Consider the following 17,938-nt stretch of genomic DNA (forward strand, 5'->3'; position numbering starts at 1 on the left):
CAAACGCCAGTGTAACCACCCCCGCTGCACTTCAGAAGCACAGGAGCTTCCACACTGAAGCTCAGCCTGCTACCACTGGAACTAAACCAGCAAAGCCACTAACTGGCTGCAGTAGTAGGCTGTTACCTCTGTATGGCCCAACCACTCATGGTGGCCACAACATTCACATCAGAGGCCCATTCACAAAGGCAGAGTCGGGGACAGTTTTTTAAAGAACTTTAATAAGCTAAAACCTTTTTTTTTTTGCTTTGTTTTTATTGTTGTTAAAAATGTCATTGCTGTAAACTTGAGAACGGCCACGTGCCCAGGGGCAACGCCCAGGTCCAAGGGCAGGCACATGAGGCAGGACGTGCCCATGGCTCCTGCTCAGTGCTGGGATACAGGGAGATCAGGGCAGGGGGAGAATGGGAAAATATCAACAAACCCGCCCTGGCCGCGTCCTCTGCTATACATCTATGCACAGACAGGAGGGAACCAGCTGGGAAACCTGACCCACAGTCGCACCTCTGCTTCCCAGATGTGGCAACGGAGCCATTGTCCTCCAGATGTGGTGCTGGCTGAAGCGGCAGAGTCCTGCTCCCAGGAGGATGCTGAGGCCCTCACTCCACCCCCACACCTGTCTGTTTCCTTCCTGAAGCCAGTGTTTTCATTGCTCCTTTTGGCAGCCTCGGACACCCGGCTCCTCTCTGCCTGTGCCAGGGGGAGCGGCTCCCTGTGCGAATAGCGTGGGCTCCGCAGGTGCCCCTCAGTTTGTGTAGACCTGAGTTCCAATCACGCGCATGATTTCCTTCTGGATCTTGGGGTCCTGAGTGTTTATATTGGCGTCTCCTACTTGTCCATCTTCGTACCTGGGAGGGGCGAGGCAGGGAAAGCACTATGAGGGGGGACTCAGAGGTTACCCAGAGCTTCCCAGAGTGTCCATTGCCAGCATGTCCCTGCTCCAGCAATAACACCCCCACCCCCAGCTCTGTCCTCCCAGGGCCACGCCCCCATCAAGGGGAGCAGAGCTGGGGTCTCCAGGCCCTCGGACAGAGGGGGAGGTCTCTGATTGCAAAGATAGGCACTTCACTCTGTATCTGGGCGAGGGGCTGGCAGGAGGGAAATGGGCCCCTAGTCCCAGCGCTGGGAGCCCCAGCTAAACCACCCAGGTTTGCCAGTGGGGCCACAGACTGGGAGCCATTCCATTGCTAACACCCCTCCCAGAGCAGAGCCAGGCTGCAGGCACCAGCGGCCTGGGTGTCAGTGTCTGGCCGTAGCTCTCTGCTCTGAGACGGGTCTGTCTCGGCAGGGCTGGCCCCCTGGTGACAGAGTGCAGACCCCTCTACTGTGATGCTGGTGCTGAGCACTGGGCCAGGGGCTCTGCCTGCCAGCACCTTCCTACCCAGCGCCCCCTTGTGCTCCCGGCTGGCAGGCACCAGGCCCTGAGCTGTGCAGAGCCAAGGGGAGCAGGCTCTGGGGCTCACCTTCCTCCCACTGCTGATGGCTGCATGCCAGTGCCGCTCTGGCTGGCTGGGGCAGGGGATCCCATCGGGAGAGGAAGCGGTAATGAACAGGGGGCCTGGCGTGGAAGGAGGGGGCAGTGGGGCTGGAGGCTGCACTCGAGCATCCATTTGGTGGCACACAAGATGCTGCTGGGCCCTGGCAACCTCCCTGGGGGGCAGGGGCAGTGAGGGGCACTGTGCTCTCCTCTCTTCTCCCCTCCCGCATGGGACTGAGTCGAGATGCTGACTAATGGTTCGCGATGCTCTTGCTGTTTGGGCTGTCCTGGTGCTGTTTGGGCCGTCCCATCCCCAAAGAGGGAGCTGCCCCCACCACATGAGCAGGGCCCCTCCCCACTCACGCCCCGGCACTCACACAAAGAAGAAGCGGGTGCAGACATGGTCCGAGACCGGGCACACCCAGATGTTCCCGTGCTTCTGGAGATCCTTCGAGGTGATCACTGCAAAGGGAGGAGGCGTCAGAAGGCGCCAGCGGCCCTTGCGGCTCACACACAAAGCTGGGGCCCTGCCTTGGGTGCCAGTCCCATGGGGCTGTCCCTGGGCATGTCTGTCCTGCCACACCAGGCTGTGGGGGGGGAAGGGCTGCTTCCCCAGGCCAGACAGGAGTGCTGGGAGAGGCACAGCCACCAAGGGATAATGGGGTGACCATGCCAAGGACACCCATGGTGCTGTGGAATGGCACAGGGAACTGCACCGTTATCTACCCACTGTCCTGTTAACACCTGTTACTGCAGCCTGGCTGCGCTCCCATCAGTCACCTCATTTAACTAAGCCATTGAAGTGGGCCCACTCAACAGGAGTAACGGGGTGAGATTTATTATGCAGGAGGTTCTCCATCTTTTTCATTCCACAACATGCTATAAAAACTCCACAGCCCACCTGTGCCACAACAACTGGTTTCCTGCATATCCAGTAGATTAAAAGCCAGGGCCAACATTACGGGGTAGCAAGCAGGGCAATTTCCCTAGGCCCCATGCCACACAGGGCCCCACAAAGCTAAGTTGTTCGGGCTTCAGCTTCAGCCCCGGGTAGCTCGGGCTTTGGCTCTCTGCCCTGAGCCCCAGCAAATCTAAAGCCGGCCCAGCTCTCTGGTTTATTTGGCAGACCCCACTGAAACCTGCTCAAGGCCCCCCAGGGGGCCCCAGGTCCCTGGTTGAGAACCGCTGGACAACATGATCTAATGGTCTGGCCTTAAAAACTCTAGGAATCATTAGGATCAAAACAAGGGACCTGCCTATACAATTATGTTTCAAAACACACAAAAAGGAGTTGACTAACATCAACTGAATATCGTAATTATTATTTGTACTGTTGGATCATCTAGGAGCCCACGCTGAGATCAAGACCCCGTTGTGCTAGGAACTGTATAAACACGCAGCAAGAGACAGGCCCTGCTCCAAAGAGAGTGCAGTCCAGCCAGACAAGCGAGGAAAGAGCTGATGGAAATGGAGTTAGGCTACAAGCAAAGAGCCTAGAGCTGGCTGGGATTGATTCAGTTCAACATTCTTTGTCAAAAATAAATAAATAAAATGCAGAATCATTGAAACCGAAACTTCTGGTGGGAAAGTTTGGACAAATGTTTCAACTCCAAAGCATATTTGGAAAAACCGTTTCTGAACGGTCAGAATGCCCATTTTGACATTTCTCAGAACAAAATATTCTGGTTCCTCCAGTTGGAAAGTCCTGTCCATTTCAAAACTCAAGCCAGCTAGAGTAAAAAATCAAAAAAGAAAAGTGGGCAAAATGGTTTGACTTAATGCAATGAAACGTTCGACTGAGTCAAACCAAAATGCTTTCGGATTTCTGATGCATAACTTTTTCGAGTTTTGACTTTTCATCCCAATTTAGAACTGGAAGACATTTCTAAGGCCAAAGTTTCACAGGACAAGAAAACTGTTTCCTGCCCAATGTGAAGATCAAAACCCTTCACCCCCACCCCCCATCCACCAACCCCAGGAGGGGACAGGCAGGCATCACACCAGCCCCAGGAGTCAGTGGGCTCAGACCCAGTAGAGGGCATAAGCCAATTCCAAAGCATAGGGGCCCAGCACTGGAAATGCCCAGGCAGGGTGTCTGGCTCTGGGGAGAGTTCACAAGAGCAAATCTGCTGATCTCAACTATTACATGGGGGCCTGGGGAGGAGGCAGGATCCCAGCCAGGCAGTCCCACCAGGCAGGGCTTTAAAAAGCCAGTATCAGCCACTGGAGCTGTGCCCAGAAGCCACCAGGGATCCACCCAGATCCCATGGGCAGGCCCCATCCATGCCAGAGCCCAACCATCAGCTGACCGAGAGTGAGCCCCAGCCAGAGCACCATTCCCCAAGCCCTTTCCCCAGCCAGGCTCTGAGAAAAGCAAAGACACTGAACCCACTGGGCTCAGCACAGAAGAGACCAAGACCTACCTGTCAGACGCAGCTCACGGTGGCTCACTGCCCCCTACAGCCTCACAGCCATGCTGAAAGGGGGGGATGTGATGTAGCAGAGCCCCTGAAACCCTCACTGCTACCGGGGAAAGCTGCTGGGGAGGAGCCAGGGCTAACACCATCCTTCTGGGTCTCCAGGAGAAGACGCCTGAGTGAGTGACGCCAGCTAAAGCTCCACCAGAGACAATGTGGTATGGGTCCCCTCCAGCCATGGACCAGCCCCCAGACCGGCCCAGATACTCCTACATAGAGGGAGGAACAATGCCCACCACAGCACAAGGCCTGGGACACACAGTGTCACAGCCATGTGTGTGGCAGAGAGGGGACACCAGCATATGGACAGCCAAGGTGGTGAATGGGCAGCGCATCCCACGAGGGCATGGAGCGAGCAGGCCACAAGCTGCAAAACCCAGCAGGAAGGGATGGCACGCTGCGACAGTCTGAGCTCAGAGAACAGGCAATAGGCAGCCTGGTTTCTGGCACCCACCACTCCAACCCCACCTTGTTCCAGTGCCATTCCTGGGGTCCCAGGGCCCTCAAGGCGGTGCGTGAGGACACCCCTTCCTCTACCTCTTACCTTCACAAAGTGCTATACAGTTTAGATTCCGACTCTGCAGGAACCGGGACTGGATGGATCGAGTCTGCAAACAAACCACAAAGTCTGGGTTACCATGATCTGCCTGGCATCCCACTCAGGTTGTGTCACCACTCTGCCTTTGAAGGGGCCAGCCCTGTCCCTTTCATAGTCCAAACTCCGTAGGAGCAGCCAATCACAGTGAAGAATACTGACCATGTCAGAGGTATAAACACTGATAACCCAACCGAGGCTGGACCCCAGCCCTGCTTTCTTCATTTGTTGTTCTCAGTAATTTGTTGAGTTCTGGGCTCTGTGGCCCAGCCCACATCTGAGGGTGGGATCCCAAGAGCCCCTCAATGCCCCCTGGCAGAGGGCCCACTACACCGTAAATTGTATCAGGCCTGACACACTCACCACCCCAACATGCTGTTGTCCTAACATGTCTCTAAAAGGTATCACGTAAGGTATCATACGTAAACTGGTAACATGTTGGTCCTGAAAGTCATTACATGATGCATGTACAGGTAGGGTACAAAGAGTTGTATATGTGTGCTGGAAATGTGTTTGGGAGACAGAGCATGACCCCAGCCTGCCCTAGGCAAAGGAATGTTTGACCGGCTTGATGATCAGCAGAGGACAATGAAAGTACATTTACATATCAGGTGAACAAAGCCATCAAGCTAACAGGCAATGGAGGAAGGCGCTCAGTGAGTTCACCGGGGCTCCAAGTCTGCACACCCAGGAAGTCTTTCTGGCTCTTGAGACAAAGACAATAGACTTTGGAAATTGTAAGAGGCAGCACAAAGACATTATAAGTATCTATCACTTAAACGAGGACAGAGCCCTGGAAATCTGTGAAAGGTGGATCTTCAGCCATGGGGGTTGAAGTCTCTGAGAAGAGATTATAAGTGAGAAATTGCCTGAGACCAAGCTTGTGATCTGTTATGCTTTCAACCCTAGAAAGCGGGTTTTATTTTTGTTTCGCTTGTAACCAGACAAGCCTCTTGCTTAGTATCACTTAAATCTCTGTTCTGTATTAATCAACATATTCTTGTTTTCTTACCAAACCATCTCAGTGCTGTGCATGGAAGTGAAGGGCGAGTCTTCAGCTAAACTAACCAACTGGTGTACACACTGTCTCTTTGGAGGCAGCAAATGCAAGTGTCCAGTGAGAGGGGCTGACACTGCAGGGAGATGACTCCAGGGAGCACGACAACTGGGGCTCACTGATGGGTCCCAGCAAGGCAAGGCTTACATGGGCAGAGCCTTGAGGAGTGTGTGGTGAGGTGGGCAGGCTGGGTGGCAGGGAGCTGACTCACAGTTTAAGCTCCAGCACAGTTCTCACTTGCGGAGGCAGCGGGTTAACACTTAGCTTTTTAGGACTGTAACCTACCTTTGCATAACTGTATTTTCATACTTTAATATTAGATGGCAAATCTTGAACTTCCTCTTTGAACAGAATGTTTCATGTTGCTGTAAAGTCTGCCGGATCTATTGCAGATCTCAAAAGGTCCACAGAAATAATGCTCCCAATGAAAAGTGAATGTAGTGTGCATGTGGGGCATTGATATTACAGTAACTCCTTTGGAATTCAAAGTGTCTTGGAGCGTAGATGTAGCAAAGGGCCTTGTGAGTTTACAGTTCTACCTGGCCCACAGTTCCTTCAGTGCCCTAGAGAGTTAAGAGCTAAGACCTTTGTCTCCTTTTGTTCCCCTGTGCCTTCTTATTGAAATGTATATTCTTGCTTGGTTGGTTTTTGGCCAATGAAACTTCCTGTCCATGGGGCTGGAAGTGTTTTGTGGAGCAGAACCAAGGAATCCTGTTACCACTGTTCTCCTGCTGTCATAGGAAACAGTTGTACAAACTGTTTGGAGAGAGTGCGTAAAATATGGAGTTTTATCCGGATAAAAGAAAAGTGTGTTGCATGCCTTCTAGTGGCTGGTCCTCAAAACTGAATATTTTCACTTGATTGCTGAAGGGCTACATATGGTCAGCTCTCCTGTATGGATGTGAGAGCTGGACACTTACAAAGGACACAGATCAAACTCAGAACATTTGAATTCTGGTTTTCTAGAAGAATGTTTAGTTAGTTGGATAATGAAACCTATGAACAAAGAGGTGATGAGAAAGATTAACTTAAAGGGAGCACAGTGACTTGAGATCCTAAGTAAAGGAACATCTTTTTGTGGACACATAGCTTGCTGATCCCCAAGTGACTCACTTCCAACACTCTGACTCTCATGCAAAATCGCAGGCAGAGGAAAAAGACAATTATATCAGAGATATCACCAGATGGACTGGCCACTCAAAAGAGGGTGGAAGGTAGATGAGGTAATATCTTTTATTGGACCAATTTCTGTTGGTGGAAGGGAGAAGCTTGTGTCTTTCATGTCCTGAGACCAACACGGCTACAACAACACTGCAAAGAAGAAAAATGGACAAGCAACAAGGAAGGGGCAGTGGCTCAGGAACACACCTATCTGCAGCTTAAAACAGAAAATGGAGATTTGTTGAGGGGTCTTGGGAGTGGAGGAAACTGAGGAGTTGCTGAAACAAGATGTGCTGTGTTTAAAACTTTTTTCCTGGGGGGAGAGTTTTATTGATACCCAGTGTATTTCTACTCAGGGCTTATCTACATTACCCATAGGATCGACGGGCAGCGATCGACCCAGCGGGGGTCAACTTATTGCATCTAGTCGTGATAAATCGACTGCCGAGCACTCTCCCGTCAACTCCGGTACTCCACCGAAGCAAGAGGTGCTGGTGGAGTCGACGGGAGAGTGTCAGCTGTTGACTCACTGCAGTGAAGACGCCAAGGTGAGTAGATCTAAGTACATCAACTTTAGCTACGTTATTCACGTAGCTGAAGTTGCATAACTTAGGTCGATTTCCCTCCCCCCGCCAGTGTAGACCAGGCCTCAGTGTTTCACAGGGATGAATTAGGTATTTGGGGCAAAGGGAGGTACAGATCTGTGTTGGGGGTGTGGATCCCCTCCCAGAGCCATGCTTGCACAGCTCTCAAGGCTTCCCTCCTATCTTAACGCAGGTCCAACCTGTGTAAAACACCACCCTGGACATGTGTCTGGGCCCACCCATATCCCCCAGCATGCAGGTGTGACATCAGGTACTTGTATATTACAGAAAAAGCTAGGTCCAACTCTACATGGCTTTTGGCCTTTCTCACTTTATCACTACATGTTCTGACCTCAATAAGGTAGCTTTCCTTGCAGATCCCTCCCATCTTCCACTCCTTGTAGGCTTTCTGCTTGTTCTTAATCACCTCTCTGAGATGCTTGCTCATCCAGCTTGGTCTACAACTCCTGCCTATGAATTTTTTCCCCTTTCTTGGGATGTAGGCTTCTGATAGTTTCTGCAACTTTGACTTGAAGTAATTCCAGGCCTCCTCCGCCTTTAGATCCACAAGTTCTTCAGTCCAATCCACTTCCCTAACTAATTTCCTTAATTTTTGAAAGTTAGCCCTTTTGAAATCAAAAACCCTAGTCACAGATCTATTTTTGTTTATCCTTCCATTTAGTTTGAACTGAATTAGCTCATGATCGCTCGAACCAAGTTTGTCCCCTACAACCATTTCTTCTATGAGGTCCTCACTACTCACCAAAACCAAATCTAAAATGGCAACCCCCCTGGCCGGTTCAGCAACTACTTGGTGAAGGAATCCATCAACTATCACATCCAGGAAAATCTGAGCCCTATTATTATTACTAGCACTTGTCTTCCAGTCTATATCCGGGAAGTTAAAGTCTCCCATGATCACACAATTCCCATTAGTATTTACTTCATTAAAAAAAATTAAAGAGGCCTCTATCCATATCCAAATCGGATCCCAGTGGAGCACACCCCAAGCACTATCCCAAGGGAGGCTCTAGTAGCTTTCTTCCCCAATGTGATTTTTGCACACACACACACACACACACACACACACGCTCACACGCACACAGCTCTGCCAATGCAGCCCAGCCTTGTCTCACAGCTCCTGCTGTCCCAAGCCTGGTCCTTCCCCCGGAGGCTGCTAATTAGGCCAAACACAAGCACCAACTTTTGTCAGGGCCGGAGAGTGCTTGCGCCCCCGCCCCCACTCCCTGCCCTTATTGGATCCCTCCCAAATCCCCGCCTCCTCCCCTAAGCTTGCCGCGTACCCCCTCCTCCCCCCTCGCTCCCAGGCTTGCTGCGCAAAACAGCTATTTTGCGGCACAAGCGCTGGGAGGAAAGGGGGAGAAGCAGGACCCAGCGGTGTACTCAGGGGAGGAGGCGGAGTGGAGGCAGAGGTGAGCTGGGGCGGGGTGGTGGGGTGGGGAGCTGCCAGTGAGTGCAGAGTACCCACCAATTTTTCCCAGTGGGTGCTCCAGGTCCAGAGCACCCACGGAGTCGGCACTTATGGGGCCAAATTGTCTCAGGACACATGATCAGCTTCATGCTTTGCGAAAATGGTCACTAGGAGCTAGAATAAATCCCACCAAACATCTGTGATAGATGTAGAAAGCCAGGTCTCCAGATGTGGAAGTCCAGGGAGGTAGGTGAGGCTGACTATACACATTTTATAGATGTGTACACATTTTATAGATGGGTAAACTGAGGCACAGAAGGTGGGGTTTTCAGAAGTTGACCGCCCATTGACATCAATGGGACCAGAGTTGGGCCAATACTAAGCAGTTATGGCCCTTACCAAAAGACCAACAGAACAGCAAACAAATCCTAGGAGCCCTGAGCCCCAGTCGCCTGCTCTAACCACTTGGCAACATTCCCTCCCCTCAGGCACAGAAAAACAGTGATTGCACAAACACATCTCAGATATGACACAAGCCAGTCTTGCACATACCCCTGTGGCTGATGTGAGGGTAGAAGGACAAACAGAGGCTGTGCATGGCTGGGGTTCCAGGGACAAGGCCCAGCAAGCAATACCGCCGGTTACCTGAGGGATGGTGTTCATTCGGTTATATCTCTGGACGAGCTCATCCTTTGAGGGCATCCTGTGCTGTCCTTTCCCCATCCCTGTTGGACAATAAAGGAAGAACAACAGCACAGGTCAGCAGTTACTGGGGAAAGGCCGCCCTCCTCTCACTAAATCCTGTGTCCAGGATGCTCCACAAGGCATAGCTGCTTGCTGAAGGAGGCGAAAGGATGAGGCCAGCTCTCCATGCAGATCAATACTGCCCTCATAGGCGCCGACTCTGTGGGTGCTCCAGGGCTGGAGCACCCACGGGGAAAAATTGGTGGGTGCTCTGCACCCACCGGCAGTCAAACTTCCCTACTCCCCTGCCCCACCTCCTCCTCCTCCACCTCCTCCCCTGAGTGCACCGCCTCCCCGCTCCTCCGCCTACCTCCCAGTGCTTCCTGCCCGGCTGCCATCAAACAGCTGTTTGGCCGTTCTGGGGGGGCGGGGAGAGGAGCAGGAATGTGGCGCACTCAGGAAAGGAGGCGGGGCCCGAGTGGGGATTTGGGGAAGGAGTCGGAATAGGGGCAGGGAGGGGGCAGAGTTGGGGCAGGGACTTTGGGGAAGCGGTCGGAATGGGGGCTGGGCAGGGCCGGGGCCTCATGGAAGGGGTGGAGCCGGGGCAGGGCCGGGGGTAGAGTGGGGTCGAGCACCCACCAGCGGGAGCAGAAGTTGGCGCCTATGATTGCCCTGGCAATGCACTGCCACACCCAAGGGTGTGCCATGACCCAAGCAGACATTCCCATGAAGAACATTCGATGGTGCAGAAACCCTCTCGTATACAGGAGCACAAACGGATGTGTGCACGTGGGAACTACCATGCAGTGGGCTAACTTGGATTTGGTGAGTGTAGCCACAAAGGGCCATGTGTCCCTGGAGATCATTTGGGCAAGAGCTGAGACGACCATCTTCAGTCTGCTGTCTACCTTTTAGGAGGCAAGGCTGAGCGAGGTATGTAACATGGCCCCACAGCACCACAGCCACTCATGGATTTAGCCCCAGTGGGAGGACTGGCCCCACTCTTTCAGCTCGGGAACTGGGAAACAGGGTAGATCACATGATTTGCCTAAAGCCACAGGCATTTGCAGCTGAGCTGGGAATTGACCCCATGTCTCCAGAGCTACAGCCCGGCACACAGCTCCACCAGGCCAGGTGTCTTACCCTGCGTATGTACCTCACTGGCTACATCAGCAGTTCTCGAATTTTGCTACTGGTGACTCCTTTCAAATAGCAAGCCTCCGAGTGTGACCCCCCCCTTATAAATTAAAAACACTTTTTTACCATATTTAACACCATTATAAATGCTGGATGCAAAGCAGGGTTTGGGCTGGAGGCTGACAGCTAGCGACCCCCCCATGTAATAACCTCCCAACCCCCCGTTTGAGAACCCCTGGGTTACATGATAGACCCTGTAGCTTAACAATCAGAGGTGTTCAGGGAGGAGGAGACTAATAATAATAATAGTAATAAAGTGCTCCTGAAAGGGCCATGCACTGTGGAACAACAGAGCCCCGCAGCTGCCACCACCTGGGGCCATTGTGAAGGACAAGGGTAGGGAGTGAGTGATGCTGCTGAAGGTGGGGTCTGAGTCTTGTTAACAGGAGTTGCTGTGGTTCCCTGTTAGTCTGGAGTTTAACAGGATCTGCAGCTCAAATTCTGTCTCCCCCCAGCCCCCTCAAACTGCCATGGGGCAGCTTCAATCCACAGAAACCAGATGAACCCCAGAGCAGCCAGTTGTCTCCCTAGGTGCTTGTGGCTGAAGCAGGGGCACCCTGACTTTCTCTGCCATCCCGCTGGCCTGGTCTGGGCCCCCCAGACGTGCATTGTCACTGAATGCTCCAGGTGAAGATCCAACCCGACTGGGAAGCATCCATGGCTCAGGGCCCTTGACAGACGACGTAGCAATGAGTCTGACTTTCCGGAGCTAAGGGGCAAGGCCTGCAGCAGTGTGATGTGTGTCAGGGATGCTCAAGCTGGAGGGGGGTTAAACAGACACGGCTTCTGCTGCCCTCGTTTGCTTCCTGATATGCCCTAAGAGACATCAGCCCACTGGCCCCAGATCCCCAGAGTGAGTAGTGTAAAAGGGCCCTGGGAATCAGAAAGCTCCCCACGTTCACCTCCCAGTGGACAGGGGAATAAATAGGGACCAGGAGTCTGCAAGTCCCCCAGCTCTCTGGCCTGGGTTAGACAGGAGGCCAGATTAGGGATCATGGCAGTCCCTTCTGGCCTTCGAATCTGTGAATCCATGGGACCAAGAGAAGGGCTAGCAGAAGCCCTGGAGGGGATCTGCGTGGACTCTCCCTCCAACCCCACTGGCCACGGCAGCACTGTCTGGCCAGTAGCCGTGATGCCGGCGACTGTGCTGAGACTGCTCCAGGAGGGAGATCTATGGCTTCCAGCAGCTTTGGCTGCAGCTCTTTAGCAATGCCTGGAGCTGCGATGACCTACCACTCAGGGCAGCTCCTCTGCTGGCCACATCCCTGCTGCTTGTGTGGCCAATGAGCCATGTGGAAGCTGTGCAGAGGGGACAGAGCTGGCTGCCTGGATGAGCGGCCAGGCTTTCCCTCCACATGGCCCTGCTGCAGCTCCCAGGCTAGCTGGCTTGGCTCCCCTTTGTGTCCCACTGCAGCAGGAAGGGGAGGCAAAGCATTTGCCAATGGAAACTCAAGAGGAAACATCCCCTGTTCACCAGGTGAGCGGAGTGGAGAGGAGAGAAGGAGGGCAAGGCAGGGAGGGCAAGTAACAGATCCACCATGCCAGTGCTTCACAGCCTTCCCCAGAGCAGGACACACACACCTCATCTACCAATGCAGCTTGGTCACTGACCCTGACACCGGCGTGTGACCCTCCCCAGAGCCATGACCCCAGGCTACCCCCGCTCTAGGTGTTCATACCATGCCTATCACCAAGACATGACAGCACCCTCGAGGCACTACAGTCATTCATTCCCCAGGCAGGACGGCTCTCTAGACAGTGCAGCCAGGGGCTTTCAAGAGGCACTGCTCTATAATGCACGGGCAGCAGCTGATATAATGCTAGGCTGGACTTACCACAGGGGCCAATCTCACCAGGGCTCCTGGGAAATGCAGGGGGACAATCGACTGGCCTTTTCCCGCTTACCGGGGCTGGAAGGGTGCTCTGACCAGAATTTCCAACACCACTCCCAGGGAGGCACCAAAATGAGTGGCTTGATTTGCTTAAGGGCTCCGCCCACTGAGTACGGTCGGTGCAGGGCTCTCTGGGAAATCTGGCCCCAGTGAAGGGTGCCAAGCACTAGAAATCTAGGCCTGAGCTCTTTTGAAGAGATAAAGCCAGATTTTCAGAATTCCTATGGAGAGTCTTTTGCAGACCAAATAAACCAAGCCAGCCCCAGCATGGGAACGGCCTGAGAGGTGAGGGGCTAAGAGACGAGGGCCCTAGTCCTGGGTTCCTGGTGGAAGTAAAACTCCCTGAAGCCAATAAAAGCTTCAGATATGCAAGAGAGGCAGGAGTGGGCTCCCAGTTTGCGACAGGTTTCTCACTGTGCCGATTCAGTGGCTGAGGGAACTGGGCCAGCCAGGAAGCCGGGCGCCCTGGCAGACACATCGGGGGAAGTGTGTTAATTAAAGCTCGTTGGAAAGCAGGTTATTTTTCTATGGCAAATTTCTACACAAATTAAACAAGTCATTTTTGTCCAAATTTTCCATGGGAAATGTTGATATTTCTCTGAAAAATGGGAACCTGAAAACGAACAAGCTCAGTGTGGACATGCTGCGGTGGTGCCCATAGCAGCTGTAGTCCAGGTGCTCCACGTTCTCTCAAGCGGAGTACAGAGTCTGGTCCAAAAGGTGACCGCTGCTGAACCGCTCAGTGCTAGCGGCCCCAGTGTAATATCCTCAAAGTGCCTCAGAAACCCATCACAGTCGCCTTTCATGTCCAAAAGGGGAACCCCACACAAAAAGGAGGAGGTTCATTAAATGGACATTAAAAGGGACAGTCTCAAGGGGGAAAATTCCTGCAAACTGCATAGACACTATTTTAAAACACCACGACAGTGGTTCAAACTAAATGTACACCGCAGAGATAATACAACAGAACAGTGAGAGAACCAAAACACATGCTGTGATGGCTGAAGAGCTGAGTAAAAGAGGTGGTTAGAGGTAAAAAGGTATCTTTTAAAAACTGAAAGTCAAATCCTAGTGAGGAAAATAAAACAGAGCATAAACTCTGGCAAGCCAAGTGTAAAAGTGTACTAAGGCAGACCAAGAAAGACTGAAGAGCAACTAGCTAAAGACACAAAAACTAACAGCAATTGTTTTAAGCACCTCAGAAGCAGGAAGCCCATCTGCCAAATAATCAATGAGGGCACTGGATGTTTGAGGTCATGAATGAGCGCTCAAGGAAGACAAGGCCATTATGGAGAAGCTACACGAATTCTTTGCATCAGTCTTCACTGCAGAGGATGTGAGGGAGATCCTCACACCTGAGCCATTCTGAGGAACCGTCTCAGACTGAGGTGTCAATAGAGGAGGTTTTGGAATAAATAGCTAAAACAAACAGTAATAAGTCACCAGGACCAGCTGGCATTCACCCAAGAGTTCTGAAAGGAACTCAAATGTGAAATCACAGAACTAATAACTGTGGTATGTAACCTATTGCTTAAATCAGCCTCTGTACCAGATGACTGGTGCATAGCTAATGTAATGCTGATTTTTTTTAAAAAGCCCCAGAGGTGATCCTGACAATTACAGGCTGGTAAGCTCAACTTCAGTACCAGACAAACTGGTTGAAACTGTAGTAAAGAAGAGAATTATCAGGTACATAAACATGATAAATTGGGGGAAAGTCAACACAATTTTTGTAGAAGGAAATCATGCCTCACCAATCTATTACAATTCTTTGAGGGGGGGTCAACAAGTATATGATCCAGTCGGTACAGTTTTCTTGGACTTTCAGAAAGTCTTTGACAAGGTCCCACACCAAAGGCTGTTAGGCAAACTAAGCAGTCATGGGATAAGAGGGAAGGTCCTTTCATGGATCAGTAACTGGTTAAAAGATAAGAAACAAAGGGTAGGAATAAATAGTCAGTTTTCAGAATGGAGAGAGTGGTGTCCCCCAGGGATCTGTACTGGGACCAGTGCTGTTCAACATATTCATAAATGATCTGGAAAAAGGGGTAAACAGTGAGGTGGCACAATTTGCAGATGATACAAAATTACTTGAGAGTTAAGTCCAAAGCTGATTGCAAAGAGTTACAAAAAGATCTCACAAAACTGGGGGATTGAGTAACAAAATGGCAGATGAAATTCAATATTGATAAGTGTGAAGTAATGTACATTGGAAAAAAATAATCCCAACTGTGGATACAAAAATGCCGGGGTCTAAATTAGTTGTTACCACTCAAGACAGATCTTGGCGTTATTGTGGACAGTTGTCTGAAAACATTTGTTCAACATGCAGTGGCAGTCACAAAAGCTAACCCAATGTTAGGAGCTATTACAAAAGGGAGAGATAAAAACAGAAAATATCATAATGCCACTATATAAATCCATGGTACACCCACACCGTGAATACTGCTTGCAGTTCTAGTCACCCCATCTCAAACAAGGGGTATTAGAATTGGGAATGGTACAGAGAAGGGCAACAAAAATTATTAGGGGTGTGGACAAGCTTCCATTTGAGGAGAGAGTAAAAAAACGGGACTCAAACTTAGAAAAGAGACTACTAAGGGAGGATATGATAGAGTCTACAAAATCATGACTGCTGTGGAGAAAGCGAATAGGGAAGTGTTATTTACCCCATCACATAACTCACAAACCAATGAAATTAATAGGTAGTAGGTTTAAAACAAACATAAGGAAGTATTTCTTCACGCAATGCACAGCCAGCCTGTGGATCTCATTACCAGGGGATGTTGTGAAGGCTAAAACAATAACTGGATTCAGAAAAGAATTAGACATGTTCATGGAGGACAGGTCTCTCAATGGCTATCAGCCAAGATGGCCAGAGACTCAACCCCACGCTCTGGGCATCCTTAAACCTCTGACTGCCAGAAGCTGGGACTGGACGACAGGGGATGGATCACTTGATAATTGCTCTGTTCTGTTCATTCCCTCTGGGGCACCTGGCACACAGTAAGACAGGATATTGGGTGAGATGGACATTTGGTCTGACCCAGTATGGTCATACTTATGTTCTATGGGCTAAACCCCCTGGTCAGACTACATCTCCCATTGTTCACCACGGTCTCCCCTCTTGGAGAGGTGGGTGATGCATCATGAGAAATAAAATCTGTCTGGGGAGCCTGGTCCAGAGAGGAGAAAGGGGACACGAGGTGCCTGAACTAGAGCTTCCAGGAGGTATTTGGGTTTTGGATGAAAAATCAAAGCTTTCCCCAGGAAGCAGACGCTTTGCAGAGAGCCATTCATTGTCCATCCGTTCCCGAGACACGGACGGCACCTTCCCATGGCAGACATGGGAGGCTGCTGCCCAAAATCAGTGCCATGCAATGCTGGAGAAGAACCAGGACCCCCCACAGGCTGGCAGAGTTGCCTTCCCGACTGTACCAGGCTGTGACAGCAGATACCCATGTAGCCAGGGACTTCCCATCAGAGAAGACCCATCACCCCGTCAGACCGAGGCAAGATCTGGCACTCCCAGCCAATGGCTGTGGGATATCCCAGAGCATGTTACAGAGGTGGGGAGGGGAGAATAAGGGAGCAGTGCGATGTGTGGGGACTGCCATGGCCGAGACGGGCACACACACAAACACACCACAAAGCAGGCATGCTGGCACCACCAAGCAGGCATGTCTCTGAGAAGGGAGGCCATGAGCAAGGGTTAATCCCAGGAGGCCACAGGACCAGCTCCCCCACAGGTTAAACCTGCCTCCATGCCACCAGCACACCCTGCCCAGCCACCCTGGACAGAGCTGCTCTTAGCAACAGCCCTGAGGGGGACAGCCTGGAGCACAGCGGTGATGGAGGAGCAGGGCCTGGGGGTACTCATGCCAATCACACACAGCTCTGGCTGGAAGCAACATGTGCAGATAGGCCTCGCATCAAGCAGATGCGACCAGAGACCAGACCAGACCAGAGTCCTGAAGGGCAGGCTGTGCAGGGTCACCCATCTGGGAAACCCCGCTCAGGTGTCCCTGGGAGCTGCATTCTCCTTCTCTAATACACATGGCTTCTGGAAAATGCTGTTTGCACGTGCTTCTCCCAGCCTGAGCGGTGTGCAAATGGCACGAGCCATTTACCCAGGGAGCCCAGAAGTGCCCCAGCCCAGCAGTGTCCCTCCCAGGCTGGGTTTGCAACAGGGCATGGAGGGGAACGTGTAGCTCTCCAGGGCCATTGGGTGCACAGACAGACAGGGAGAGAGGAGAGCCTCTTACCTGAGTATCCAAAGGAAATACTGGAGATGGGGCTCAGATAGATGCCTTTGCCATAGGCTGCTCCATGCAGCTTGCAGGAAAACACCAGCGTGAGCAACACAGGCAGACGGTGCGAGCCTGTACCCAGGAGGCGCTGCATCCGCCAGCCCAGGGCCAGGGCAGGGAGAAACCAACAGGGCACAGACTGGCTGGACTGCAGGCCCCTCCCCCGCTTGTCAGTCTGTCCATCCACCCCATGCTGCAGACCCCTCCCCTGCCTGTCGGTCTGTCCATCTGTCTCACGCTGCAGACTCCTCCCCCACCTGTCAGTCTGTCCATCTGCCTCATGCTGCAGGCCCTGCCCCCGCCTGTTGGTCTGTCCATCCACCCCACACTGCAGGTCCTTCCCACCGCTGTCAGTCTGTCCATCTGCCCCATGCTGCAGGCCCCTCCCCTGCATGTTGTCTATCCATCTTCCCACCCATCCCCCGCCAGTCAGTCTGTCCAACTACTTTTCTGTCTGCTTGTCCAACTCAGGAGCAGCTGAGCCTGCAGAGCCAGTGCCTGGGCACTGCTGGGAGCGGGGTGGGTTTGGGAGAGTTGGCTGCTGGGAGCTGAGCTGCAGTGGAAAGAGGAGAGGGCATGGCCTTGGGCATGGGACCCTCCCCATGAGGGCTGTGAGTGAAAATCCAGGTCTCCCCCAGGCACAACCCGCTAATGGGAGACTCTGCTGCTGGTGCTCACTGCAGCCCAGCACTGCTCTTGCCCCACAAAGCTGGGCTCTCTTCTAATGCCAGCCAGGCCAGAGCCCGGATCTCAGACCCACTGGCTCCCTCAATGCCCAGGACAGCCTAGGTCACCTGCACGTGGCCACACCCAGCCCATGAGGTCAGAGGGCTGGCAGAGGGTGGGCACCAGACCATTACCTGCAGTTTGGTGTAGGACGCATTGACCAGCCCGTTGCGTAGGATGGAATGCCAGTTCTCAATGTGAGATCCACTGTAAGAGCAAGGAACCAGCACATCAGGCACACAGCCCAGCCGAGTGCTGCCATCCTGCGTGCACACCCTGCTCATACCTGTCCCCTCACGCACCCGCCCTCCACTCCTTCACTGGCACCTAGCACACATACAGCCAG

General features: G+C 52.3%; 1 protein-coding gene across 14 annotated transcripts in view; it reads right to left on the reverse strand.

The window, feature by feature from the left end:
• Positions 1-212: 212 nt before the first annotated feature.
• Positions 213-17,938, reverse strand: part of PARP6 (poly(ADP-ribose) polymerase family member 6) — a 51,806-nt gene continuing 34,080 nt past the window's right edge. For 11 of the 14 annotated variants that reach the window (XM_073363149.1, XM_073363158.1, XM_073363155.1 and 8 more), the window contains 6 exons: positions 17,727-17,799; positions 16,822-16,891; positions 9,429-9,508; positions 4,499-4,562; positions 1,855-1,939; positions 213-848 (listed from right to left, as the gene is read on the reverse strand). In XM_073363149.1, coding sequence (XP_073219250.1) covers positions 746-848; positions 1,855-1,939; positions 4,499-4,562; positions 9,429-9,508; positions 16,822-16,891; positions 17,727-17,799 — 475 coding nt within the window. In that variant the 3' untranslated portion in view covers positions 213-745. Of the gene's footprint in view, positions 849-1,854; positions 1,940-4,498; positions 4,563-9,428; positions 9,509-14,310; positions 14,474-16,821; positions 16,892-17,726; positions 17,800-17,938 lie in introns of those variants that run through there. The other 3 variants (XM_073363160.1, XR_012161217.1, XR_012161216.1) reach the window with 3 other exon arrangements.

Source organism: Lepidochelys kempii, chromosome 10 (genome assembly GCF_965140265.1).
Source record: "Lepidochelys kempii isolate rLepKem1 chromosome 10, rLepKem1.hap2, whole genome shotgun sequence".
Taxonomy (NCBI): domain Eukaryota; kingdom Metazoa; phylum Chordata; order Testudines; family Cheloniidae; genus Lepidochelys; species Lepidochelys kempii.